We start from the raw sequence: 27,496 nt of genomic DNA, 5'->3' as shown, positions 1-27,496 counted from the left end.
TTAGGAGGTATGGTAAGCAAGAAAGCCAGATGCAACCTCTAATAAGGACATTCTCAAGAGCTTTAAAATTGACGTATAATTTTTTCTCAAGTCCTTTGCTTGATGATATAAATATGTCATTCTACCGAAGACAAGTTTAAATAACTCTTTGACTAATCTTACAGCAGCTCTCCTACTTGCACACAACCCAAGCCTTCTCTAAGTGGCTTCAGATGAGAAGTAGAGCGAAGGAGCCGGAAAGATGGTGCAGAGACTGAGAGTGCTTACTTCCTTCACCCACACCTGGGGATTTACAACTACGTGGAACTCCAGTTTTAGGGGATTAGGATCCCAGGACCCACATGCTAGAAGGAGAAAATAGATCCCGCAGTTCGTTATCAGTCTCTCACACAAGGGCTACGGCATGTCCACCTAGTACCCCAATAAAAAAAATATGGGGGGGTAAATTACCATTAAAAAAAGTAAACCAGGCAGTGGCACTACACACCTTTAATCCCAGCACTTGAGAGGCAGAGGCAGGCAAATCTCTATGAGTTCAAGGCCAGCCTGGTCTACAGAAAGCCTTCCAGGATAGCCAGGGCTACACAGAGAAACCCTATCACAGGAGAGAGACAGAGAGGCATGACTGAGACCTACCACTTGGTGGCAGTGCTTCTCCAGAAATGAGACATCCTAGGCCTTTAAAATAAAGCAGTTCATAAACTCTACAGAACTGTAATAAACTGTGACATGATAGGCTGTCTTTCATAACAAGAAGAGAAAAAAAGACCTAGAGAATGATCAGGGTGGGAGAACACATTTAGCATGGTGAGGTCTGGCTTTGATTTTCTCCCCAACGGCAACAAAATGCAAAAGAGTGAAAGATAGGATTTAGGCAACCATTCAAACTTTTCTTAATCTTTGGCATCTGTTTTGTTTATCTGCCATGGAACAAATCGTAACAGAACACTTGCCAATGGCCTAAACATGTTAAGTTCTGTTTTTCTTGTATACGTGTAATCTCAGAATTTATTTTTATTTTTTGTGTGTATGCTGCGTGCAAGTGAGCAGAGCACGTATGTGTCATAACATCCATATGGAGATCAGATGATAACTTTGGGGAGTCAGGTCTCTCCTTCCATTGTGGGTTCTAGGGCTAGAACTCTGGTCATCGGCCTCTGCAACAAGCACCTTTTCCTGCTGGGCTATCCTGCTGGCCTACAACACTTGGAAATATTCTGTGTGCTATAGCAAAACCCAGAGTGTCTAACTTCTTGGAAGAGTAGACTAATGGATAAAAATAAGTTTTTACTCATTTTGATGTGCATGGGTGTTTTGCTTGAATGTGTGTCTGTGCTCTATGTTTGTGCCTGTTGCCCATGGAGTCCAGAAAAGGATATCACATCCCCTGGAACTAGAGTTACAGACAGTTGTGAGCTGCCATGTGGGTGATAGGAATCAAACCTGGGTCCTCTGGAAGAGCAGGGTCTAGGGATGTGAGGCTTTCAGTGCTTAAATTGGAAAAGTCCTCAGCAAGCTGGGCCGAGTTGGTTGCCATACCAGAGGGAGGGCAAGGGGAGGGGAGGCGGTAATAAACTCTCAGCTTTTTCTTTCCTTGTGCCAGCTGGTCTCTTTACAATAACCTTGTAAGTTACCACTAGCCTGACCACATAGAACCCAAAAGGTAGGACAGCTGGGACTATGCAGTCCAGAAAGGTCAGTCTTAACTGCTCATAGAGCAGGGCAAGGAAAGGACAAAGAATCGAAAAACAGAGGCAAGAACACAACTCTATAGGTTAGGATTGCTCCAGGAATGAACTGATGGAGAAAGCCTCCAATGGATCTCAGGCTCCCTTATCAAAAAATCAGGTGTGGGACACCCCGGGGATATCTAGGGACGGACTTCTCCCTAGTTCACTTCCTGCCTGGAAGTTTCACTCCTCAAACTGCGCTTGGTACGACCCATGAAACACAAAGATCAAAAGTCCAAGGACACCATTCGCAATCTACCTTCTTTCCAAGCCATAGCGTCGGACCTCTTCGCACCGGGCACCCCCAGCCACCCCAAAGCCACTTCTAGATCTGGTTGACAACAGTAGCCGCGACCCGCCAAATCAACCCAAAATTACATTTGCAGGGCCGGCTGGAGGCGCTTCCTGATTGGCAGGACGGTAGGGGGTGGGGCTTCGGAAGGAAATCCTCCCTCGGATTGGTGCAAACCCCCGAGGGTGGGTGCTGTAGTGCGTCTAGGCGCGAAAGCTCGAACTCCGCTGCCGGGCTGGAGACGGCGGGAGCTGCCGCCGGCAAGTTGAAGTTATTGAGGACCGGTTCTTCCGGAGCCGCGCGGTTCGGAGGCCGGAATCATGACCGGCGAAGTGGATTCTGAGGTGAGTTTAGGCTCCGGCCGGGGCTGTGAAGGACGCTCGCTGAGGGCCAGGTATGACAGGGGACCCAGCGGGGCCCGAGAGCCGAGCCCGAAGGACTACAATTCCCGGCGTGCACCGTTCCAAGACCCCTGGAATCGGGAAGGGGGCCGGGGCCTGGGCCTCGCACGGGTCTCCTCCTGGCGTCTTCCCGCGCTCGGACCTTGAGGTTCCTGGTTCGGCGGCCCGAGCCGCTGTCGGCCCAGCCGGGTTCTCGGCTTGCACGGCAGCCCGCCTTGCTCTTTGGCGCGTTTCCTGCCGCGCAAGCTCCTGTTTTACAGCATCCCCGGCAATAAGGAGGCCTTGGCCAGCCTAGCTGGAGGATGTGGGGCGGGATTCGCTGTAAACACTGGGCGAGGGGAGTACGAAGTTGGAACTGGTTCTGGAAGGGACCTGTGCGGGTCTCGCGCGTGGGCCCACTCCGTTCGCCAATAGTGCTACCCGCGCGGCGTCCCGCTGGTAGCTGACGGCTCACTGGTGGAATTTGGCCGTAGGAAACTGTTTCGGGATCTGTGTTCTTTTCTGGAGTCAGGACAAGGACGAGACAGTTGCCTTGGGAACAGATTTAATGGGGTACCAGAAAACCTAATCAACAAGCGAAAGCCATATTTTGACATAAAGTTTCCATGATTAGATATTGAGCAAAAATATCAGACAAATCAAGATGAGCTCTCATCCAGCACCGACCTGCCTTCTCACTTCACCTAAATCCAAAAAAAAAAAAAGCCTTAGTTTCAATAAAATTATATACAAAAGCAGGTGGCTGACCTCATAAGCCATGCTTTTACTGACTCTTATTTTAAAAGAAAAGGAAAAAAGAAAAGCCTGAAAGTAGGTGAAAGGATTTCTAGACTAGGGACAGGGAGGAGTACCAGGGAAATGGGGAGGCAAAGTTAGAATGGCAGATGAACACAATTACTGCATGGTGTGTGTGTGTGTGTGTGTGTGTGTGTGTCACAGCGGGGCCTGACAGGTGGCTCATGAGTAAAGGCACTTGTTGCCAAGCCTGACGACTTGACTCCATCCCTAGGACCCACCTGGTAGGAGAGAATAGACTTCTGCAGGTTGTCCTCTGACTTCCATACCCCATCTCCAAACATGCCCATGCAGACACAAAATAAATGATGTAATTTTTTAAAAAAATTAAAAAAGGGGGCTAGAAAGATGGCTTATTACATAAGAGCACTTGCTGCTCTTCCAGAGGACCTGTGTTTGTTCCTGTCTCTCACATGGTGGCTCACAACCATCCCTAATTTCAGTTTGGCAGGATCCAGTGCCCTTTTGTGACCATCATGGGTACCAAGCTTTCATACAGTGAGTGCCCTTACATGCATGCAGGAGAAATACTCATACACATAAACTAAGTAAATTTAATTTTTTTTAAAGGGTCTGGAGAGATGACTCAGTGATTAAGAGCCCTTGCTGTTCTTGGGAGAACCCTGGTTCAATCCCCAGCATCCACATGAGGGCAGTCTGTAACTACAGTTCTAGGGGCTCTCACGCCCCCTTTTGGTTTCCACAGGCACTGCATGGATATGGTGCACGGACATATGCAGATGAAAACATCCATATGCATAAAATAAATTAGTCTTTTCAATTTAAAAAAGGAAACAACACAATGAATCTGATTGGTGCAATTAATGTGCTTATTAATTAAAAGTAAAGGAGTTGTTCACTTAGCATCCTGTAGCAATTAATGTCTGTTTTTGTTTGTTTATTGTTTTGGCCATTGATTCTAAATGTTATCCCTTCATCAAACCATTGTGTTGGTTCTTTCCAGTTGCAGCAAGATGACCCCATGCTTTGTGGATCCATACACACTCGGTGCACTGTCTCCTTGTTAACGCAAAGTTTATTCTCATTTTCTAGGTTAACCTGGAAGTCAGTGATCCAAAATTCGCTTCACAAGAAGCAGCAGACAGTCCTGTAGACAGTGGACAGGGCAGCTTTGAAACACTTGAGCCCCTGAGTGAAAGAGGTTTGTAATATACCTACTATTAACCTTAGAAATAAAGTGTGGGGTCCTGGGTTGTAAGCAGTTACAGTTTATTCCATTATTTTATTGACTTATTATATTTCTAGTGCCCCAACTTTATTATTTATTTTCTTTTTTACATATAGAAAATAACAGTGCTTACATAGATTTTTTTAAAGGAATATCCATTTCTGTTATATAACTGAATAGATAAAATGTCTGATAATTACTACATTGCCTGGTTAAATCACATTCACTATAGAAAAGGATTTCTGACACCTGCCAGGATGATTAGAACAGCTTCACACATTATAAGTACATATAATTACATTTTTAGCAAGAGAGATTTTGGCACAGGAAAAACTTGTAATGTATTTTTAGATATGCTTTGCTACAGCCAGTTCTTAATGGCAGTTGTGTAACTCCACAAGGTGACATATCACATGTATAATTAAATATAATTTTACGTAGCTAGGAAGAAGGCCAAATGATTGGGTATCTTCTTTTTTAAAAAAAAAAAAAAATTTTTTTTCCCTCCAGATTCTGACGAAGAGATATTTGTGAGTAAGAAACCGAAGAGCAGGAAAGTGCTGCAGGACAGCGATTCGGAGGCTGAGGACAGAGATGTCGCTCCAGAGGTGCCCACCTATGGCAGCGCGGAGGAGAATAAAGAGAACTTGCACTCGAGGGAGAGCAGGAAGCACAAAAGCATCTCTAAGACTCTGGCCAACAGCGATGAGAGTGACATGGAGGGAACTGTATGTCAGGAGAGCCCTGGAACTCAAGAGACGCCTTCCTTAGAGTTGAGCCACCAGTCTGGACGCCCCACGGATCTCACCCCTGACAGAAAGCTGGCCAAAAACCTCTCCAGAGAAGGAGCTGAAGGAAAAGCAAAAATGAAATCCAAGAGAAGACTCGAGAAAGAGGAGAGAATGGTGGAAAAAATTCGGCGGCTGAAAAAGAAGGAAACAAAACATGAGGTGTGTTATGATTTTCTGAACTTTGTAATCCTTTTCGTTGTTGTTAATTTTGAGATGGTTTCACCATGTAGCCCTGGCTATCCTGGAACTCGCTCTGTAGACCAGGCTAGACTTTGGCTCACAGAGATCCGCTTGCCTCTGCCTTCTGAACGCTGGGATTAAAGGTGTGCGCCACCAAGCCAGCAATCATTTTTCTGAACTTTATAATGCAGTCTTTATTCAAGGTTCTTCTAAAATATATTTTTACTGGACATGTAATTGTCCAGGTTCTGTGATATTTAGGGTTCTTAGGGGTTCTGTGATATTTCAGTACATGTGTGCAGCATGTAAGGATCAGATCAGAACAACTGGCAAACCCATCACCTCCTTTCTTTATGGTGGGCACATTAAAATTCTGTCCACTGGTTATGTTAAAATATTGAGTTAATACTTGTCAACCAATAGTTATCTTACTGTGTTGTAGGGCCTTAAGAGTTATTCTTGAGGGCTGAAAAGATGGCTCAGCAGTTAAGAGCACTGGCTGCTCTTCCAGAGGACCCTGTCAATTCCCAGCACCCACATGGCTGCTCACAACTGTCTGTTACTCCAGTTCTAGAGGACCTGACACCCTCACACACATACATGCAAGCAAAACACCAATGCACATAAAATAAATTATTAACAAAAAAGTTATTCTTATTCATCCACACTCCTATACCCACTGACTGTTATCTCTATAACACATCCATCCAAGGCCCCACTATTCTAATTCTCACACTTTTTTTTCTTTTAATGTGTATGTGTTTGTGCCTGTGTAAGTTCATGTACACCATGTGGATGGTGCAGGTGCCTGTAGAGCTCCTCTGGAGCTGGAGTTAAAGTCAGCTGGACGCCACCAGAGAACAGTATTGGGAACTGAATCTGGGTCCTCTTTAACAGCAGCAAGTGCTCTTAACTGCTGAGCTGCCTTCTAGCCCAAAATCAACTTCTTAATATCCACATATAAGTGGGAACATGTGCTCTTTCTTTCTAGTTTAACATAATGTCCTTGTCTTAGTTGGGGATTCTATTGCTGTGAAGAGACCACGACAACTCTTAGAGAAAAAAAACTTTTTTTTTTTTTTTTTTTTTTGGTTTTTCGAGACAGGGTTTCCCTGTGGCTTTGGAGCCTGTCCTGGAACTAGCTCTGTAGACCAGGCTGGTCTCGAACTCACAGAGATCCGCCTGCCTTTGCCTCCCGAGTGCTGGGATTAAAGGCGTGCGCCACCATCGCCCGGCGAGAAAAAAACTTTTAATTGAGGTGGCTTGCTTACATTTCTGAGGTTCGGTCCATTGTCATGGTGAGGAGCATGGCAGCATGCAGGCAGACATGGTGCTGGAGAGGCAGCTGGGAGTGAGTGCTACATCTTGTAAGCAACAGGAAGTCGACTGTGACACTGGGCTGCATCCTGGGCACAGGAAACCTCAAAGCCTACACCCACAGTGACACACTTCCTCCAACAAGGTCATACACACTCCAACAAAGCCACACGTTCTAGTAGTCCACTCCCTATGAGGTTACGGTGACCAATTACATTCAAACTTCCGCAGTCCTCTGAGTCCCATCAACATTGCTGCAGATGACAGAATTTCTTTCATTGGTTTTTTTTTGTTTGTTTGTTTGTTTGTTTGTTTTATTTCGAGACAGGATTTCTCTGTGAAACAGCCCTGGCTATCCCGGAACTCACTCTGTAGGCCAGGTTGGTCTCGAACTCACAGAGACTTCTCCCTCCCAAGTGCTAGGATTCAAGACAAGCGTCACCACCACCCAGCAGAATTTTATTTTTTAAGTGTGAACAATATACCTTTATGTATGTATGAATATTTCATGTTTGTGTTTGTTGAAGTACATTCTAATGAATAATTAGGTTTTATTTTTTTTTAAGGTAGATTAATGTTTTAAAATGTAAGTTTTAGCCGGGCGGTGGTGGCGCACGCCTTTAATCCCAGCACTCGGGAGGCAGAGGCAGGAGGATCTCTGTGAGTTCGAGGCCAGCCTGGTCTACAAGAGTTAGTTCCAGGACAGGCACCAAAAGCTACAGAGAAACCCTGTCTCGAAAAACCAAAAAAAAAAAAAAAATGTAAGTTTTAGTTCCTAATACTGTTTCCGTACACAAATTGTAGTTTTATATTGACTGCTTTGCATAAGGTGGAATGGTTTTGTAATTTAGAATTATTGATCTTCTTTGCCATTATGGATACATGAAGGATACTTCCGAATAGATGGGTTTCTGGTTTCTTGGTGTGTTCTTGTAGTAATTCTTTGTTAACTGCTCCTCTGATGAGACTTGACTTCAAAGGGAGGATTTTTGAAAGACATAATCAATCAAAAGTTCATTTGTTAGCGGGAGGCGGTACACACCTTTAATTCCAGCACTGCGCAAGCAGAGGCAGGCAGATCTCTGTGAGTTTGAGGCCAGCCTGGTCTACAGAGGGAGTTCCAGGGCAGCCAGAGCTGTTACACAGAGAGACCCTGTCTTGAAAAACAAAAATCACAGCTTGGATTTCAAAGGCTAATTGTAGGTTAGGACTCATTAAGAATGTTCTAGGTGCGCTATTTTGTCTGTTGATGTACGGTGGGGTTTGTTGTCTGTTTCAAATTGCCACATGATGTGAAATGCTAGACTTTAAAATGACGAGGTTGTGCCTTTTCTTTATTACCCAGGAAAGTGTTGCAGACCAGCCGCTTAATGACAGTGGCTGTCTTCTTGAAGATAGTGATCTTTTTGAAACAGGTTTGGAAGAAGAAAACGACTCTCCAATGGAAGATGAAGAGTCATTAGAGTCGATAAGGGCAGCTGTGAAGAACAAAATGAAAAATCACAAGGCAAGTGAAAAGCCATCGCAACCTAGGCCGCCTCCTCAAACCTTTGCTTTAACTTAATTTCTTTTTTTTTTTTAACGTTTTTTTGTTTTTTTTTGTTTGTTTATTATGTGTACAACATTCTGCTTCCCACACACCAGAAGAGGGCGCCAGATCTCATCACAGATGGTTGTGAGCCATCATGTGGTTGCTGGGAATTGAACTCAGGACCTCTGGAAGAGCAGTCAGTGCTCTTAACCTCTGAGCCATCTCTCCAGCCCTTAACTTAATTTCTAAAAGATTTGTTTTTATGTATGTGGGTTTTTGCTTACATATATGTCTATGTACCACATGCATACAATGCCCATGGAAGCCAGAAGGGGGCATTGGATCCCCTAGAGCATAAGTTTCAGGTGGTTGTGAGCTGCCTTGTGGGTACTGGGAGTCAAATCGTGGTCCTCTGCACTTTGGCTCTGACACAAGTGTTAGGAACTGAATAAATGCTCTTAACTGCCGAGTTAACATTTCCAGTCCCCATAAAAGAGGGATTGTTTTTTCAGTTCCCTAGATATCATTTCCCTTCTTAGGAAATAAATGAATAGAAAAATTAAGATTCTGATTCCGTTTGTATCTAACTTTTTTTTCAGCACAGTAGGAAAAGTTTCTAACTGGTAATTAACTTAAGGGTAAAGTAGTATGATGTAGTAAGAAACATCCTTTCCCCAGCCTGTTGGTTGTGTTACCCCAGCTCTTTGGGAGGCAGGAGAATTGCAAGTTCAAGGCCAGCCCAAGAAATTTAATGAGACCCTGTCTCAAAACAAAATTTGAGAACTGGGGATGTATCTCAGTGGAAAAACACTTGCCTAGTTCAATGCCTCTTACCAACAAGAGAAAAATATCTTTTTATCTGAGTTTAGTTTTTTTCTTTAATCAATTTGCAATCTTCTAGAAAAAGGAACCATCTCTGGAGAGTGAGGCGTTTTCATTAGAAGAAGAAAATGAGTTATCTAAAGGCAATGGGAGGAAGGTAAGACAGCCCTACCCAGTAATTATATTGATCTCTTCCACAGGACAGTGTGCATTTCTCATAGATAAATTTTTATCTTATTTGATTTCCAAGATCTTTCTTTTCTTATTTACTTCTTTTTTTTTTTTGATTTATTTATTTATTATGTGTATGTATACACCACATGCATGCAGTGCCTGGTGCCCATAAGTGGGTGTCAGATACCCTGGACCTGGAGCTGCCATGTGGGTCCTGCAAGAGCAGCAAGTGCTCCTACCCACTGAGTCATCTCTCCGTCCTCCAAGATTTTTTTTGTACATGGAAGGAGCAGAAATATCATTAGGTTAAATTTGTTTTCTGAGATTTGCTAATAAATACATTTTATTCTTTTTTTTTTTTTTTTTTTTTTTTGGTTTTTTTTTTTTTTTTGGTTTTTCAAGACAGGGTTTCTCTGTGGCTTTGGAGCCTGTCCTGGAACTAGCTCTGTAGACCAGGCTGGTCTTGAACTCACAGAGATTCACCTGCCTCTGCCTCTACATTTTATTCTTGTACTGAGTTTATTAGTGCCCGTTCTTCCTTCTCTTCCTGTTTTCTTGGAGAGAAAAACTCTTCAGAGATAAATATCTTTCTGGAAAACACCATTAATGTAGTTTCACATTTTGTTTTTTAAAGGAAAGAAAGGCAGCGAAGTTAAGTAAGGAAGCATTAAAAAAGCTACACAGTGAGACCCAGCGTCTTGTCCGAGGTAATACAAACCAGTACAGTAAACTTTGAGCTGAATCATGGTTTTGTGGTTTGTTTGTTTTTGTCACCTCAACGTGGATGTAGGGGAGTTGGTTAGCTGATACTCCTGATATGAATTCACATTGTGATTTGAAATTTAGAGTTAAGCTTGATAATTGTCCATTGTTTTCAATGTCCATGGACCATTAATATAAGCAAGAAAATTTGCAGAACTGTGGTAGAGTTAAGGGGAAATTTTGTTTCTAAGATATATATTTTTTAAATTTTAAGCTGTTTGTATATGTATGTATATGTGTGTGGGTTGTATTCATGTGGGTGTAATTGCCCGCAGAGGCCAGGGGAAGTCAGAGCCCCTGAAGCTCAGTTATAGGCAGTTGTGAACTGCTGGCCCGACGTGGGTTCTGGGAACTGAACTCGGATCCTCTGTGAGAGCGTTAGTGCTCTAGCCCCTAGAGGGAAAGCTTTTAAATGTTGTCTATGGGCTGACTACATCAGGGTCCCTGTAGGAAGTTTTGAAATCTATAAAATTTTAGGCCCCACAATGATTCTGATTAAATAGGTTTGAAGTGGAATCTAAAAATATGTGTTTGTTAAAGTCATTCTGGTTGATTTTTGCCTGTCTTATGGTCCAAGGCCCTTATGGTGTTTGAAGTTGGGAGGATTGGAAGTTTGAGATCAACACTGACTCTACGGCAGGTTCCAGGCTAGCCCATGTTACACAGCATGACCCTGTAACAAAACAAACACAAAAGCCAGGGGTCTCCAAGGAGCTTATCTGTGTTTGCCCTTGGTAAAGCAGGATTGCTTTCTGTTTCTCAAGATGACTTTGTGTTACACTATTTGATTAACTTGAGTATGAAGTGGCATTTCAAAGTATACACGAGTATTTCCTTGTTTTGTTCCAATTTTTTAGAATCTGCACTTAATCTTCCATATCATATGCCTGAGAATAAAACCATTCACGATTTCTTCAAACGTAAACCTCGGCCCACTTGCCAGGGAAATGCCATGGCCCTGCTGAAGTAAGAACCTGCTTTTCTTGTGATTATTGTCTTAGTGAATATTCAGTTCTGTAGCATCTGGTATAAAAGTTCAGACTCCATAGTCCCTTAAAACTGATTTAAACGATTCATTCTGTGTTGAGGGATGAGAGTGTTTCACAGTGAGAGTTTTGAGAATTTTCAATTCCAGCTCATTTCCCCTTACACTAGGTCGTGTAAGTATCAGTCAAGCCATCACAAGGAAACCATAACCACAGCAGGTGCAGCAGAGATGAACACTGATGACCCCAGCAAAGGCACTGAGCGGACACCAGGTACAGAAATCGGAACGGGTACTAATGTCTTCCCTGAGGTCTCGGAAGAAGCTGGAATCACCACTGGGTCAGATGAAGCTTGGTCAGAGGAGCCAGTAAGACACGGAAAGCTGGAAATTGAGGAGCCCGAGAAGCACGGTGATGACAGACCTTCTCCTGGGGACAGATCAGCGTCACAGCAGGAATCCCCCATCTCCAGGAACAAGGCCAATGAGGAATGTCAGGTTGGAGAACTCACAGCATCTGACCCTCATGCCCTGGAGGGAGAAAAACTGAAAAAAACAGAAGAAACATATTCAAAAGAGGAAGAGCCAGAGCAAAAGACTAAATTGTCACCGGTCGCACCCCCTGAAAAGGTGAGAAGATTCACTGTGGACCGACTTCGACAGCTGGGAGTGGATGTCTCCATTCGGCCTCGACTGGGTGCTGATGAAGATTCCTTTGTGATACTTGACGAACCTGAAACGAACAGAGGTAACCCTTGAAACTGGGGAGACTGTGGTTCATACCGGCAACTTGTGCTAGTGTGGAAGATGGTGAACGAGGGAGAAGCCAGGGATTGCACTAGAATCTCATTCAGATGAGTCTGACAGAATGTCAGGGTGATCTTTAAGACTTTTTTTCAGATGGAAGCCTTGTGATAATTAACATGTAGAATAGGCAGATTGCTGTTGAGTTATGGTATTTAGGAATTTGTTTCTGATTTGAACATCTAAATTTTTCTCGGACCCTGTGTCAGATCTTATTAAATCATTCATAAAAACATTTCATTTTTCACAGCCAGAGAGAAACACTTTGGTCCACTTATATTGTCTGCAAAACTGAATTTCTTCCCCCAAATCCCATACTCAGCAGATACTAAACTATTTGCTACATTTATAAGATGCCTTACCCCTTTCTGAACTGACAGAGCAAGGTCACCTATAACCTCATAGGCGTCCTGTTTTACAAGCAAGGCACTCGAACATACACCCAGGTAAACGGTCCTTTCACTGTGGGCCTTGGTTAAGAGCACTTGTTGCTCTTCCAGAGGACCAGAGAGCTTGGTTCCCAGCACCTACGTCTGATGGTTCATAACTACTCATAACCGCAGCTCCAGGACTCTTGACATTCTTGTGTCTTGTGTTTCTCTGGTTAGTCTCAAACTCACTGTGCAGTCATGAGTGACCTTGACTTTATGAGTGTTGGGATTGTAGGCACGTACTGCCATGCCTGGTTCATGGATGCTAGGGATTAAATTTAGGGCTTCATGCATGTTAGGTGAGTCACTCCCTATCCTTAGAATATATTACAAGTTGTTGAACTGAGTTTAGGATATTTAGTTATTGTTGAATCAGGGTCTCTCTTTGTAGTTCAGGTTAGCCTTGAATTCCCAGTCCTCCTGCCTCTGCCTCACAAGTGTTGGGATTCGGTATGTGCCAGCATTCAATCAAGCTTCTCTCTAACCCATCTTCGAAAGAAAGAAAAGAAAGATATACTATACTGTATGGCTCCAGAGTGATATAATACTGAAGTTGTATTGAAATAATTTATTCAAATGAATAAAGAAGCATTCAAATAGTGATAACTAAGGACAGGAACCAAAAGCTATGGAGAAACCCTGTCTCAAAAAATCCAAAAAAAAAAAAAAATAGTGATAACTAAAATTATTTACATCGGGACTTTTAGCCAGGCAGTGGTAGCACACATCTTTAATCCCAGCACTCGGGAGGCAGAGGCAGGAAGATCTCTGTGAGTTCAAGGCCAGCCTGGTCTACAGAGCAAGTTCCAGGATAGGCTCCAAAGCTACACAGAGAAACCTTGTCTCAAACACACACACACACACACACACACAAAATACTGTTTCAGTTATCAGCTTATCATTGGCAGGTGCTATGTCAGCCAATGTGTCTGTTGTAAAATATTCCTGGTGACTTTGTTGGGTAGATGGGCTTTGTAGAGGAGAGAGAAGAGTACTCTGGGAATGTGAGTGTGTATGTGTGTGTATTGTTTTGAGTCAGGGTCTCACTGTGTAACCTTGGCTATTCTAGAACTCACAGTGTAAATCAAGCTGGCCTCAAACGTGGCAGCGTTCCTCTACCTCTGCCTCCACAGTACTAGAGTTACAGGTGTACACTGTAAGTGTGCCTGGGAAGGACATAGACGATGATAGAAAATGGGAGAAGATGGGCGTCTGACTGGAACTAGAGATCTAGCTGGGCTGGTATGAAACACAACTGCACAGTCATTAGCGAGGGACAAGAAGGAGCCGCTGCCCACCGCACCAAGGAACATGCTGAACGACACTAGGCACTATCTAAGTAGTCCTGGGCTCAGATACAGGAGTAAAACCTTTTTTGAGGATCTATTATATTAAATCCTGATACTTTATTATCTTCCTTAATTCTTAAAGCCCTGGAGATTATTTTGCAAAATGAAGAAACAGACTCAGGAGTTGTATAATTTTTCCAGCATAACATTTAGCTTATGCAGAACCTAGCAATATACCTGCCACATGATGTACATCTTTTTTTAATTCAGCATTTTGTCTGTCTGGGTATGATAGCACATGCCTTTAGTCCCATTTGGGAGGCAGAGGCAAGCTTATCTCTGAGCTTGAGATCGGTAGCTTAGTCTAATTAGAGAGTTCCAGGACAATCAGAGCTACACAGTGAGACCCTGACTCAAAAAAAGTTTATTTATCCTTTAAATATAATTGATATGAAAGCTGTTTCGAGACCAGTCTTTTTCATGCTACTCTAGACATGAAGTTTGTATCAACATTCATGCAATAAACTTCGAGTTAGCATTTTGTTGGGTAGTATGTATACAAGTAAGACACAACCCGTCTTTTCGAGAAAATGAAAATTGAATAGAGACAGGCTTTAGGCAAACAGACTATTCCTTACTAGGTGGTAAATAAAGTGGTCAGTATATGCCACTAGAGAAAATGCATAGGAACCCTAGAGCAAATGGCACTTACCTGGGTTAGAAATTCAGACATGTTTCTGAAAGAAGAAATAAAACAAAAAACCCACCAGCGTACTGAAAACTGAGGAGGAGATACCAAGGCAGGGAGGGAAAAGGCAGCATTTTTGGTAGAGACAACTGCAAAAGACACAGGTAATAGGTGTCACCAGGAGTGCTGGCTGGTGTTATGATGGTTGTAGGGCATTGGCGACAACCTAGATCCTGTGATGTCACTGGGAGTGCCGGCTAGTGGGTATGATGGTTGTAGGGCATTGGCGATAGCCTAGATCCTGTGGCATGGCAGAGCTATGGTTGAGCCTTTCTAATCAAGGACCATTGAAAAGTTTTATTTATTTATTTATTTATTTATTTATTTAGGTTTTTTTGAGGCAGGGTTTCTCTGTAGCTTTGGAGCCACGCCTTTAATCCCAGCACTCGGCAGGCAGAGGCAGGCGGATCTCTGTTAGTTTGAGGCCAGCCTGGTCGAAAAATTTTATTTTTTTAAGCAGGAAAAAATGACACAATTATTCATTTTAGGAGGTTCAAGCTGATCATTTGTATAGTTGATTCCTTAAAAGGGCTTAAGATTAATATTAGGGATCTGGGCATGATACCATGTACCTGTAATCCTAGCACTTAAAAGGCCAAAGCAGGAGAATTATTGAAAGTTCAAGACCACCGTGGGCTATGCAGCAAGTACCAGACCAGCCAAGGCTACCTAGCCAAGACCCTGTTTCAAAAACCTGAGAAACAGAAAAGGAAGTTAAAGAGATGGCTCTGTGGTTAAGAGAATGTGCTGCTTTTGCAGAGGATCCAAGTTCAGTCCCAGCACCCATGTCTGGCAGCTCATAACCATCTGGAACTCCAGTTCTAGGGGATCTGATGCCCCTGGGCCTCCAGGGGCACCTGTAGTCACTTGCACATAAACATACACACAATTTAAAATTTTTAAATAAATTTCAAAAAGTACAAGCAAGAATGAAAACAATGATAATATCTCAATTTCTTTATCTCATAGAGTTAATTTTCATGAGAAAAATGAATATAGATTTAAATTTCATCATGTAGGAAATACACCATTCCTATTCTTTATGAAGGCCTAGGAATAGTATCTAGCTTTAGTTAGTGGAAATGAGAACAGTAGACCGAAGCTACTGGTGTAGACTTGAACTGGGGCAGAGGTTTTCTACCTGGCGAGAGATGAGAGAGACTAGGAAAAGACTGAGGGGAGGAGAAGATGTGACAGTTGAGCCATGTATCGAAGGGCAAAGAGTGTTTGCTTCACCTGATTCCAGGACGAAGAACTTTGAGTCGCCACTTTCTCTAGTTATGAATGAAGGTGCTTCCTCACGGTTATTTCAGGGCCTTAGTGAAATCTTCCTACTCAACTGTTTTATTTTATTAGCATCAATAATGATCTGCCTATTTCTGTTCCCTTTCTGCTGGTACCACCTGTTACTTCCAACGTTACCGAGCCACTATAAATAGGAAGCAGCCTTAGGGTTTCTCTCATTCTTCTTTTGTCTGTAAGTAGACATAACATCTTTTAGAGCTGGGTTTTTTACTGCTAATAATTGTTAAAGGCACAATAGAAGATTTTGTCTCCTCCTCTAGAGAAAGTAAAGAACATATCTAGGTGCTAGCCATATTGCTACTAACATGGGATTTAAATACATGTTTTTAAAAAGTTCATCATCAGCTGGGTGTGATGGTGCACACAATCTCAGCGCTTAGATGGCAGAGGCAACAGGATCAGGAGTTCAAGATAGGCATGGACAACATGAGTCCCTGTCTCTAAAAACAAACAAAATACTAATAAGATCCACCAAAAAATAAGCTTTTTATTTTTATATTTTTAAAACTAATTTTGCCACTTTTTAAAAAGTTACTGTTTATTTGTTTCATTTTATGTATATGTGTACCGTATGTGTGCAGAAGCCCTTGGAGGTCAGAAGGCATTGGATTCCCTGGAACTTGAGTGACAGGCAGTTGTTAGCCACAATGTGGGTGCTGGGAACCAAACTCGGGTCCTCTGCAAAAGCAGCCAGTGCTCTTAACCTCTGAGCCATCTCCAGCCCCAAATTAAACTCATGTTTTTTGAGACAGCGGTTCACTAGGTAGCCCTGACTGGCCTGAAATTGGCCTGTTGACCAAGATGGCCTTGAACTCAGAGAAACACCTGCCTCTTTAATTCTGAGTGCTGGAATTAAAGGTATGTACCACAACAACTGGCTCCAAATTAAGCTTTTTAATAGCTGGATTAAGGCTAATTTGATACTAAAAATGAAATAGAGACTGCAGAGGCAAAGAGTAAAGGCACTTGCCATCAAGCTATTGACCTGAGTTTGATCTCTGGAACCCACAAGATGGAAAGAAAGGACTGACTCTAATAACTGTTCTGACCTCCACACGTGCCGTGGCATGCATTCAAACACACACTATGGTAAGTGTGGTAAAAATTTGCTTTAAAATGTTTGGTTTTTAAAACAGCGAGAACAGGTATAGGTTATAGTGTATGAATTTTATGCAAATCTTAGTAGCAAGGGGGTTTTAGTTTCCCTGTTATTTTCCTCGATGCTTATCATTCTTAACTGGAATCTTCAAGGAAAGAGCATGAGCATGGCAAACTGACAAACTGGTTCCTGTTTGCATTTAGAACTGGAAGCCTTGAAGCAGCGTTTCTGGAGGCATGCTAATCCAGCAGCCACTCCTAGGGCTCGTCAGACGGTGAACGTGAACATCATAGTAAAGGACTTGGGCAGTGACGGCAAGGAGGAGCTAAAGACAGATGTGGTGCCCGTGACATTGGCAGCTGAGAAGCTGGATGAAGCAAGCCACACAAAACCAGGTATTTGTCTTTATTATTGGAGGCCGTATTGCAGACCCTTTTTCCTTGGAGACCGTGGTACCATGAGAGATGTGGGATGGGCAAGATAGCTTTATTTTTTCTAAATAGCACTTACCTATTTACAAAAAGTAATAAATACTATAAAAAAATGTATAGAGAAGCCAGGCATGGTGGTACACACAAGTACACACCCCAGCATTTGGGAGGCTGAGGCAGGAGAGAATTATCCCTTTTATCAGGCTTACTTTTTAGTTGCTGGTCTTTCTATAAATAAGTGTGTCACTGTTTTCCATCATAGCTTCTGAGCCAGAGACTTTCCCAGCGCTGAGACTCAAATTCAGAGCTTCTGCGTGTTAGTCAAATGTTTCTCTGCTGGGCTACATCCCTGTCCCTTTGAGCTGGAGACTTCTGAAGCCTCATTCCCTCCCCATTATCCTTTAAACAGTTATTTATCATTATCTGGGTGCAGACATTCTCTTCTGTACTATCCCATGTTAAAATAAGTAAAAGCCAGTAAGGTGGTGGTGGCACATGCCTTTAATCCCAGCACTCGGGAAGCAGAGCTAAGTTGTTTTTTGTGAGTTCAAGGCCAGCCTGGTCTACAGAGCTAGTTCCAGGATAGCCAAGGCTACACAAACCCTGACTTGAAAAACAAAACAACAACAACAACAACAAAAATAAGTAAACGCCTAGAGTAGTAAGGTCTTTGGTTTTCCTTTGGGGTGTCTAGAATACAAATAGAGTTACATAAATTTCATGTTTATTTATTGTATTGTGTAGTCAGTCATATCTGAAGCATGCTAAAATTTTTTGTTGTTGTTGTTCAGGTGAAAAACTGCAGGTACTAAAAGCTAAATTGCAGGAGGCAATGAAACTCCGGAGGCTTGAGGAGCGGCAAAAGCGCCAAGCATTATTTCAATTAGATAATGAAGATGGATTTGAAGAGGAAGAGGAAGAAGAAGACATGACAGATGAGTCTGAAGAAGATGGAGAAGAGGAGGTAGAAGAGGAGGATCAAGACACTCATGAGGTTTGGGGCAATTATGTAATTTTGTTACTTGGTCATGATGAATAAGAGAAGATTTATTTATTATGAGTATGGATGTTTTACCTGCAGTACCTGTGGAGGCTGGAATAGGACATTAGATCCTCTGGGACTATAGTTACAAGTGGTTTTAGCTGGTGCTGGGAACTGAAACAGTTCTCTGGAAGGCAAAAGGTGCTCTTAAGTGCTGAGCCATCTCTCTAGTCCCAAAAAAGGTTATTTTTTTTTTTTTTATTGTGTATGCATATTTTGCCTGGGTGTGTGTGTGTCACGTGTGCCTGTGATGGTGGCACACACCTTTAATCCTGGCAGTTAGGAGGCAGAAGCAGAAAAATCTCTGAGTTTGAGGCTAGCCTGGTCTACAAAGCAAGTTTCAGAACAGCCAGAACTACATAGAGAAACCCTGTCTTAGAAGGAAGGAAGGAAAGAATATCTACCTTCTATGTGCTCAAAGCTCAACGCATACAGTTCTTTTGGCAACATTGAATACTTGTAGCTCACAGCTGTGTGTTTTTTTCTACGTGTATTCTACTTATGTATTTTAACATAGTACTAATGCTGAAAGTAACTTATTAATAAGGACTTTTACATTTCTCTTTGATTGATATTGAAAAGCAATTGTTTTTATTTAGGTTAAGGTGTGGAATAAGTTCTCAAGCAAGAGGTCTTCCTGAGTTAATCTCACTCCTTGTAAAGAGGGCATTTATAGACAAGACTCTGACCCTGTTCCATAACGGCTTTTCTGAACCAGGGGAGGCACCGATTGGTTATATGGCGTTATTTATAGAAAGAACTCTCTTATCTATTGAAAGGCATGGCTAGTATTTAACCCTGAGTAAAGAACAAGAAGGCAGTGGCTGGACTGGATAGCACATCTGGCAGAGCTGGACAGCAGCACATCTTGCTGAGCGGGACAGTCCCTCTTCAGTCTGGTTGAGCCGTACAGCACATCTGGCTGAGCTGGACAGTCCCTCTCAGTCTGGTTGAGCCGTACAGCACATCTGGCTGAGCTGGACAGTCCCTCTTCAGTCTGGTTGAGCCGTACAGCACATCTGGCTGAGCTGGACAGTCCCTCTCAGTCTGGTTGAGCCGTACAGCAATCTGGCTGAGCTGGGCAGTCCCTCTCAGTCTGGTTGAGCCGTACAGCAATCTGGCTGAGCTGGGCAGTCCCTCTCAGTCTGGTTGAGCCGTACAGCACATCTGGCTGAGCTGGACAGTCCCTCTCAGTCTGGGTGAGTGTAATCAACTGCCACCCTTCCTCTAGACTGATAAATCCCTTACTGCTTTAGAAAGATGCTTATCCAGTCTTCCTTCATAATTCTGTTGCAGCTTTGGGAGGGTGCAGAGCTCAGCCAGGCATGATGGCACACGCCTTTAATCCCAGCACTCAGGAGGCAGAAGCAGGAGGATCTCTGTGAGTTCCAGGCTGTCCTGATCTACAGAGTGAGTTCAGACTAGTCAGGGAGTCAGACCCACATAGTGAGATCCTGTTCAAAAAAAACCAAGGTACCTGCCCCCCAGAATCAAAAAATAAAAACAGCTGTGAAAAGTTTGTCAGGGGAATGACATTGCTGACAACACCGAGACTGGAGAGTTTGTCAGGGGTGACGTTGTTGACAACACCGAGACTGGAGAGTTTGTCAGGGGTGACGTTGTTGACAACACCGAGACTGGAGAGTTTTTCAGGGGTGACATTGCTGACAACACCAAGACTGAACTTGTCTCAAGTTCACCTTTTTGGACTTGAGATGTGACCTGTAACAAAGAATCTATATTTCAGGCTAAGAATGGATTTGCTTTTATATTTTTTGACTTGTATTATTATTATTGTTTTTTTTTTTTCTTAAATGGCATAGACTACAGAATTTCTTCTTGGTAATGAAGATACAGAAACCAAAGATGAAAAGGAGACAGACAAAGAAAATACAGATGGCAGCAGTGAAATTGGCAAGTGTGTTGACCTCTCTGTTCCCAAGCCTCTCTCCTCAGATTCCACCTTACTTCTGTTTAAGGACAGCTCTTCCAAGACAGGGTAAGTTATTCTAAGGAAATACAAAATTCTCTTGGATTTCTAAAGACGTGTATTTTTAAAGGTTTGTGTGTCTGTGTGTGGGTATGCCTTAGGAAGCCAAAGGAGCTGGAGTTTCAGGTGGTTGTGAACCACCTGGTATGGGTTCTGGGAATTGATGTTGGGATTTCTGGAAGAATAGTGCACACTCTTAACCTTGGAACTGTTTCTCCAGCCCACTCTGAATTTCTTACAGAAGAGTAAGAAGTAAGAACAGATACTCAAACGGTTTACTATTTTATTTTATAGTTACTTTCCTACTGAAGAAAAATCAGAAACTGATGAACACTTGGGCAAGCAGTCTGACAAACTGGGTAAGTAGTGGTTCTTAAGTAGACTTTTTCTTTAGTTCTGATACATAAGGACCATATTCTCAGGAAACTTCCTTTGTTGTTGTTGCTGTTGAGGATTATTTTGAGACAGAGTTTCTCTGTGTAGCCCTGGCTGTCCTGGAACCACTCTGTAGACCAGGCTGGCCTCAAACTCACAGGGATCCCCCTGTCTCTGCCTCCCAAGAGTGACAGCACATATCCATACATGTTGCAGTGACAAGGACTTCCAGGAACTGGAATGTACTTCATGGCTCATTTTTGGGGTTACTTTTGTCTTTTTAACATTAACTTATATTTTACTTTATGAGTATTAATGTTTTGCCTGCATGAATGTGTGTGACGGGTGCTCCCAGAGGTCAGAGAGGGTGCCGGGTCCCACGGAGATGAAGTTATAGATGGTTGTGAGCTGCCATGTGGGTGCTGAGAACTGAACCCAGGTCTTCTGCAAGAGCAGCCAGTAACTGTAGAGCCCTTAACTAGTGTAGTGCTCTTCACTAGAAAGATGGCCATCTTTCCAACCCCTGGGTTACATTTTATAGTAGATCAAGGACATATGGTAGGACCTGAGTTGGACATATGTTGATTTGTTAGTTGAGTGAAACATGAAATATTTCTATACAGAGATCAAAGAGATTAATGTAATTTGATGGACTAATAAAGATTGATGAAGGCCTTAGGCAGGGGAAGAGAAGGAAGAGAACTTCTAGCTGTCACATAGCTCAGAGTAATGAGCCCTGATTATGCAATGCTATTGTAGTAAATTAAAGTAATTTACCTTTAACAGAATGATTTGCAGCCTAGAATTTAAGGGGTTTGCGGGTGAATTTTACCTGTTTGATTCTTAACTCTTTTTCCTAAACAAATGCACCGTGTTGCTGTAATCATACCTTTAAGATGTATTTTTCTCCTATATAATCTCCTTTAGATGAAGATGACTTGTGTTCACTGCTAACAAAGGAGAGCAGCCACAATAGCAGCTTTGAGCTGATTGGCTCCACAATTCCATCCTATCAGCCTTGCAACAGACAAACAGGCCGTGGGACCAGTTTTCTTCCTACAGCAGGGGGATTCAGGTCCCCTTCCCCTGGACTGTTTCGAGCCAGTTTGATCAGCTCAGCTTCGAAGGTAAGGTGGTGATAGTTTTTCTAATCTCCTCCTCATTTTACTTCCCACATTGCTAAATAAAGTGCGTCCCAGCCAACCGACTCCCACCACCTTGGTACTCAGCTTCTGTGTGTTCAGCTGTAAAAATCCACCTCCTTCGTGTATTAACAAGCGTGCTTCTTGCCTAGAGGTATTTTTCCTTAGGCTCCTTTGACGATGCATTGTCCTCCTCAACTGAAGTTGCCTGAGAGCAGATGACATATTGCAAGTAGCAACTTCTGTTGTTGTCATGACACCGAATGGCATTTGTAAAATGTTTTGCTATTGTTTTTGTTTTGGTGCCAGAGTTCAGGAAAACTGTCTGAGCCTTCACTTCCCATAGAGGATTCCCAGGATCTGTATACCGCCTCCCCAGAGCCTAAGACACTTTTCCTAGGGGCAGGAGACTTCCAGTTCTGTTTAGAAGATGACACTCAGAGCCAACTGTTGGATGCAGATGGGTAGGTAGTTTTGTGTTTCTGTGGGTGGGAATGGGGCTGGGTGCTGCTTAATTTTGTTTAAAAATAAAATGAGCTTCTGTCACTCCATCTGTGCTTTCTCTTCTGAGAAAGAGAAGGTGTGCCGACCACTAGTCTTACATTGTACGAGCTTGAACGAAGTCTCCAGAAAATAAAATGTAAATAACCTCTTGCTGACATTCCAATCCTCTGATTTTATTTTATTTATTTATTTATTTATTTTTGGTTTTTCGAGACAGGGTTTCTCTGTGGCTTTTGGAACCTGTCCTGGAACTAGCTCTTGTAGACCAGGCTGGCCTCGAACTCACAGAGATCCGCCTACCTCTGCCTCCCAAGTGCTGGGATTAAAGGCGTGCGCCACCACCGCCCGGCTCAATCCTCTGATTTTATTTCGGACACATAGGTCTTCTATGTGTTCATCCCCTGTGTTCTGATTGTCGGGTAGGATTGGGATAGAATGCCTATCCCTAGAAGCCAGCCAACCTTTGTGCCTCACCTTCAACAAAGCCTCCTCAACCCCTCCTGAGGTTAGCATGAGGCTAACGTTTGGATCTTGTTTTCTGGATTGAGGCTCAGTGTGCTGATTACTTTCCTCATTGCTGTGACAAACCTGGCAGACAGCTTGAAGAAGGGAAGGGAAGGGTAATTAATTGTGCCTTATGGTTCCAATGGACACCATGTGTCACACGGGTCAGGCACAGCGGCAGGAGCAGAAAGCGTGGGGCACATTGCCTCCAGTCAGGAAGAAAGCAACAAATGCTTACTTTCGGCTCCCTTTCTCTTTTTCAATCAGCCCAGGATGCCAGCGCATGGAATAGTACCACCCACAGTTAGGGTGGGTCTTCCTACCTCAGTTAACCTAGTCTAGATGATCCTTGAAGACAGATTTGTTTCCATGGTGATTCTGAACCCCATCAAGTTGAAATTCACGATTCACATCAGCTTCTTTTTGTTTTGTTTTTTAATATAATTTTTTCAAAGTTACATTTCATTTGTCTTGTGTGCATATGAGCACACATGTACCATAGTACACATGAGAGGATCGTAGGACTCTTGCTGGAGTTGGTTCCTTCCACCTTGTGGATCCTGGGGATTGAAGTCAGTTCATCAGACTTGGCAGCAGGCACCTTTTCCCACACAGCCATCTTGCTAGCCACATTCAACTTCTAACCTTGGTGTTAGAAATCAGACAGCTTTTACCTGTAGTTTTGTCCCTTCTCAGGGCAATGTCTAACATTTCATTGTGCTTGTAGATTTTTAAACATTAGGAATCACCGGAATCGATATCAAGCTCTGAAGCCTCAGTTGCCACTGGCCAGTATGGATGAGAATGCCATGGATGCCAACATGGACGAGCTGCTGGATTTGTGTACTGGGCAGTTTACATCTCAGTCTGAAGAGAAATGTCAACCTAGGAAAACTGACAAAAAGGAAAACATGGAGGAACTTCTGAATCTTTGCTCGGGCAAATTTCCTTCTCAAGGTAAATATTCAGTGAAAGTACCCAGATTCCTACAGTCAGACAGCTTACATCAGTGACCCTGCCCCTTGAGGTGAGCACACAGAAAACAGGCATGCAATAGAATCCTTAGTTCCTCACCTGTACAGCTCCTGCTTTCTTAGAATGACATGACATTGTCAACAGAGGAATGTTAGCTTCAGCCACATAATGTATAACTTAAAGTTAACCTGTATACTCAAAACTTCATCTGGTACACAGTAAACGCTGCGTGCTGGAATAGGACACAGACTCTGTGAGGTAGTTGGGCATTTGTTTTGTTCATTGCTGTCTTCCTGGGGCTTGACACATAGTAAGTACGATGATTTGTGAAAGAGTGGATGGCGAACTTTTCTACATTTTTCCTAAGAACTGAATTGAGTTGGATGGTTTTTAGATGGCCAGGGAGAGTAAAGGTGTCGTCTCCTTCTCACTGAGCTTTTCTTGTTGTGGTAGATGCCTCCCCTATGGCTCCATTGGAGCTGAGCAAGCAGGAGAAGGAGACCAGCGTGGATGATCCTATGGAAGAGGCACTTGCTCTTTGCTCAGGCTCTTTCCCAACGGACAGGTGAGTCTCAAAGATTGGTAGGAACTTGGGAAGATAAAACCCTAGGATCCAATTTCCTGGGGTTTTGCAATAAACTAAATAATTTTGGGAAAGGGAAACCAGAGATATTGCCTCACATACATTAGAATGACTACAGTTTTATATAAACAACTAACTATTGGTGAAGATAATGAAAATCTCTGTTTACCATTGATGAGCTGCTAGAAAAAAACAGTATGGTTTTTCAAAATTGATAATAGAATTACATCTGATCCAGCAACTCCACTTAGGTTAAAAAAAAAGTCTAAATGGTAGGTGTGGTAGCCTATAATCTCAGCACTGGGAAGACTGAGGCAGCCTAGCCTATATATTGAAATTCTATCTTAAAAGAGACACACACAGATTTAAAAGCGAACCGGGCGGTGGTGGTGCACGCCTTTAATCCCAGCACTTGGGAGGCAGAGGCAGGCGGATCTCTGTGAGTTCGAGACCAGCCTGGTCTACAAGAGCTAGTTCCAGGACAGCAGGACAGGCTCCAAAACCACAGAGAAACCCTGTCTCGAAAAACCAAAAAAAAAAAAAAAAAAAAAAAAAAAAAAGCAAAAATTGAAGTGGGCAGGTGGTGGTATGCACCTATGACTCTGAAGCGGGTAGGGCATCAGCTATGTAGAGAGCTCCAGGCCAAGTGACATGGGATAGACCTGCCTCTCAAAAACAGAAAGCCTGGTATAGTTTATGCCTGGATTCCAGTATTCAGGAAACAGGGGCAAGAAACTCAGAAGTTTAGGACCAAGTAAATGGCTCAGTGGGTAATGGTACTTGGCTTGAAGTCTAAAGACCTGGGTTCAATCCCTGAGGTCTAACATGGTAAAAGGAGAGAACTGACTTCCACAAGTTGACCTCTGACCTTTATATGCAGACAATGGCATGCATGTAGTTAGAGATGCACATGCTAGTGCATGTATACACATTAAATAAATAAGCAAATGTATAAAGGCCAAATTCAGCTACGTGAACTCCTTTCTCATAAATAAATAAATAAAACAGACTTTTATAGTTTGTGTTTAACATTATTTGATAGTAGCCAAAATGAAGAAGGAATGCAGTGGTCTGCTATCATAGTTAAGGTCATTCCTGTGATACAACACCATGACAAAAAGCAAACAGGGGAGGAATGGGTTTATTTGGCTTACACTTCCACATCACTCTTCATCAGCAAGGAAGTCGGGGCAGGAACCTGGAGGCTGGAGCTGACGTAGAGACCATGGAGGAGTGCTTCTTATTGGCTTGTTCCCCATGGCTTGGCTCGGCCTGCTCTCTCAACACCCCAGACCCCCATCAAACATTCATTTAAAAAATGCCCTACAGAGCCGGGCGGTGGTGGCGCACGCCTTTAATCCCAGCACTTGGGAGGCAGAGGCAGGCGGATCTCTGTGAGTTCGAGACCAGCCTGGTCTACAAGAGCTAGTTCCAGGACAGGCTCCAAAACAAAAAATGCCCTACAGGTTTGCATACTGCTCTATCTGATGGAGGCATTTTCTCATTTGAGACTCCCTCCTCCCTGGTGATTATAGCTGTGTCAAGTTGACATAAAACTAGCCAGCACATCTGCTAAATACAATGTATACACATTAAATGGCTTTAAAAGGAAGAAACTTGGTTTTGTCATCTGAGAGTAGGCTTTCCCTACTCTGGCTTGGAGTTCACTGTCAGTTCAGGCTGACCTCAAACTGGTGGTCCTTCTGCCTCCTCTTCCAAGTGTGTGTACCACCACACCCAGCCCAACAGGAAGGAAATTCTGACACACATGCCTCAACATGGAGGAACCATGAAGGTATTATGCTAGGAGCAAGAAATATTCGTCATAAAGGATAGATACTGTTTAAGTCCACTTCTGTAATCTTTGGAATAGGCAGTTTTATGTAGACAGGAAGTGAGATTTGATGGTGACTGGGAAGAGAGGATGAAGATATGTCTAACATATGTAGAGTGTTTAGTAGCCACTTGACTTTGGAGACTGCTAAAAGTATCAACATATTTTTTTTGTTCTGTTTTGTTTTGAGATAGGGGCTCACTGTCTATCCCTGACTGTCCTGGAATTCACTATATAGACCAGGCTAGCCTCAAATGCACAGAGATCTGCCTGCTTCTGACTTCCCAATGTTGGCATTAAAGATGAGTGCCACCATACCTAACTAGTATGAATATACTTAATAACTTAATAATGAACTGTATTTTTTTTTTTTTTTTTGAGACCGAGTCTCACTATATAGCTCTGGATATTCTGAAACTGGCACTGTAGACCAGGCTAGCCTCAAACTCACAGAGCTCCTCAAGTGCTGGGATTAAAGGCGTGCACCACTATGCCTGCGTATGACTGGGCTTTCTAGTCAGCCCATCCCGGGCCTGACTAGATAGGGAATCTCTGCCCTATGAGGCTGTAATTGCAGAAGGCAAACTATCTTGTTTTCTGTTTCTTAAGGAAATTGCTGGTATTGTTAAATGTCTTAAATCCTTCACTTAGCTCACTGCTTGTAGTTTGCTCTAGTAACTCAGTGATTTGTCTTCTAGGGAGGAAGAAGGTGGAGAGGAGGAATTTGGAGACTTTCAGCTTGTTTCAAAGGAAGATGGATTTGCTAGTGATGAGGTGAGTGAGTGTGGCAGGAACACAGCCAAGCTCCATACGCTGCTTCCCTCGGGTTCTTACATCATCAGATCTTGAGAATTTGAGTTTAGTATCTTACTAGAAGCAATGTCCTAAGATGAGGATGGGGACAGAACTTCACAAATCCTCTTGTTCCTTTTTGCTTTTGTCTCAAGGTACTGGAACTTAAACCCAGGACCACGTGCCTGTAATCCCAGCACTTGGGATTACATATATATAATATTAATAATATATATATTTATATATATAAATAAGACCCTGTCTACAAAATAAATAAATTTAAGAACAGGAGAAAGAGCATGCAAACTTTTGTTATATGCTCACAGCAGGACAGCATTTACTTCTTGTGATCCATGTTTTTATTGTGTGCAACTCTGCATGTGATATTGTAACTTTGCAGGATGAACATAGTGACTCTGGTGATGAAGAGCTGGCCCTGGACCAGGAGGATGATGAGGAAGAGCTCCTAAAGCAATCTGAGAAGATGAAAAGGCAAATGTAGGTGTTCTGTCTATTCCTTCAGCTTCTAGACAGTTCTAAATTGAGGTATAGCTTGCTACCTTTTTATATAAACTTGCTGGTTTGGTTTCTGCTTTTTTGTGGTTCACATAAATTACACAAACCCTTCGTGGACTCTAGGCAAATGGATGACTTGGCAGGTAAAGGTGCTTCCTGTACA

General features: G+C 42.9%; 1 protein-coding gene across 1 annotated transcript in view; it reads left to right on the top strand.

Moving 5' to 3' along the window:
* The first annotated feature begins 2,342 nt into the window (after positions 1-2,342).
* The window catches only part of Clspn (claspin), a 34,911-nt gene continuing 9,757 nt past the window's right edge, over positions 2,343-27,496 (top strand). Inside the window, exons 1-18 of the mRNA XM_057784377.1 lie at positions 2,343-2,366; positions 4,272-4,380; positions 4,918-5,357; positions 8,041-8,202; positions 9,128-9,205; positions 9,857-9,929; positions 10,842-10,950; positions 11,140-11,717; positions 16,849-17,040; positions 17,868-18,070; positions 19,942-20,117; positions 20,403-20,467; positions 21,411-21,610; positions 21,935-22,089; positions 23,361-23,590; positions 24,062-24,173; positions 26,724-26,799; positions 27,218-27,315. Of these exons, the coding sequence (XP_057640360.1) occupies positions 2,343-2,366; positions 4,272-4,380; positions 4,918-5,357; positions 8,041-8,202; positions 9,128-9,205; positions 9,857-9,929; positions 10,842-10,950; positions 11,140-11,717; positions 16,849-17,040; positions 17,868-18,070; positions 19,942-20,117; positions 20,403-20,467; positions 21,411-21,610; positions 21,935-22,089; positions 23,361-23,590; positions 24,062-24,173; positions 26,724-26,799; positions 27,218-27,315 (3,080 nt within the window). The remainder of the gene's footprint in view (positions 2,367-4,271; positions 4,381-4,917; positions 5,358-8,040; positions 8,203-9,127; positions 9,206-9,856; positions 9,930-10,841; positions 10,951-11,139; positions 11,718-16,848; positions 17,041-17,867; positions 18,071-19,941; positions 20,118-20,402; positions 20,468-21,410; positions 21,611-21,934; positions 22,090-23,360; positions 23,591-24,061; positions 24,174-26,723; positions 26,800-27,217; positions 27,316-27,496) is intronic.

The sequence above is a fragment of the Chionomys nivalis genome, chromosome 11 (genome assembly GCF_950005125.1).
Source record: "Chionomys nivalis chromosome 11, mChiNiv1.1, whole genome shotgun sequence".
Classification (NCBI taxonomy): Eukaryota; Metazoa; Chordata; class Mammalia; order Rodentia; family Cricetidae; genus Chionomys; species Chionomys nivalis.
Note: the sequence above shows the minus strand (reverse complement) of the source record. Positions and strands in the feature narration are given on the sequence as shown.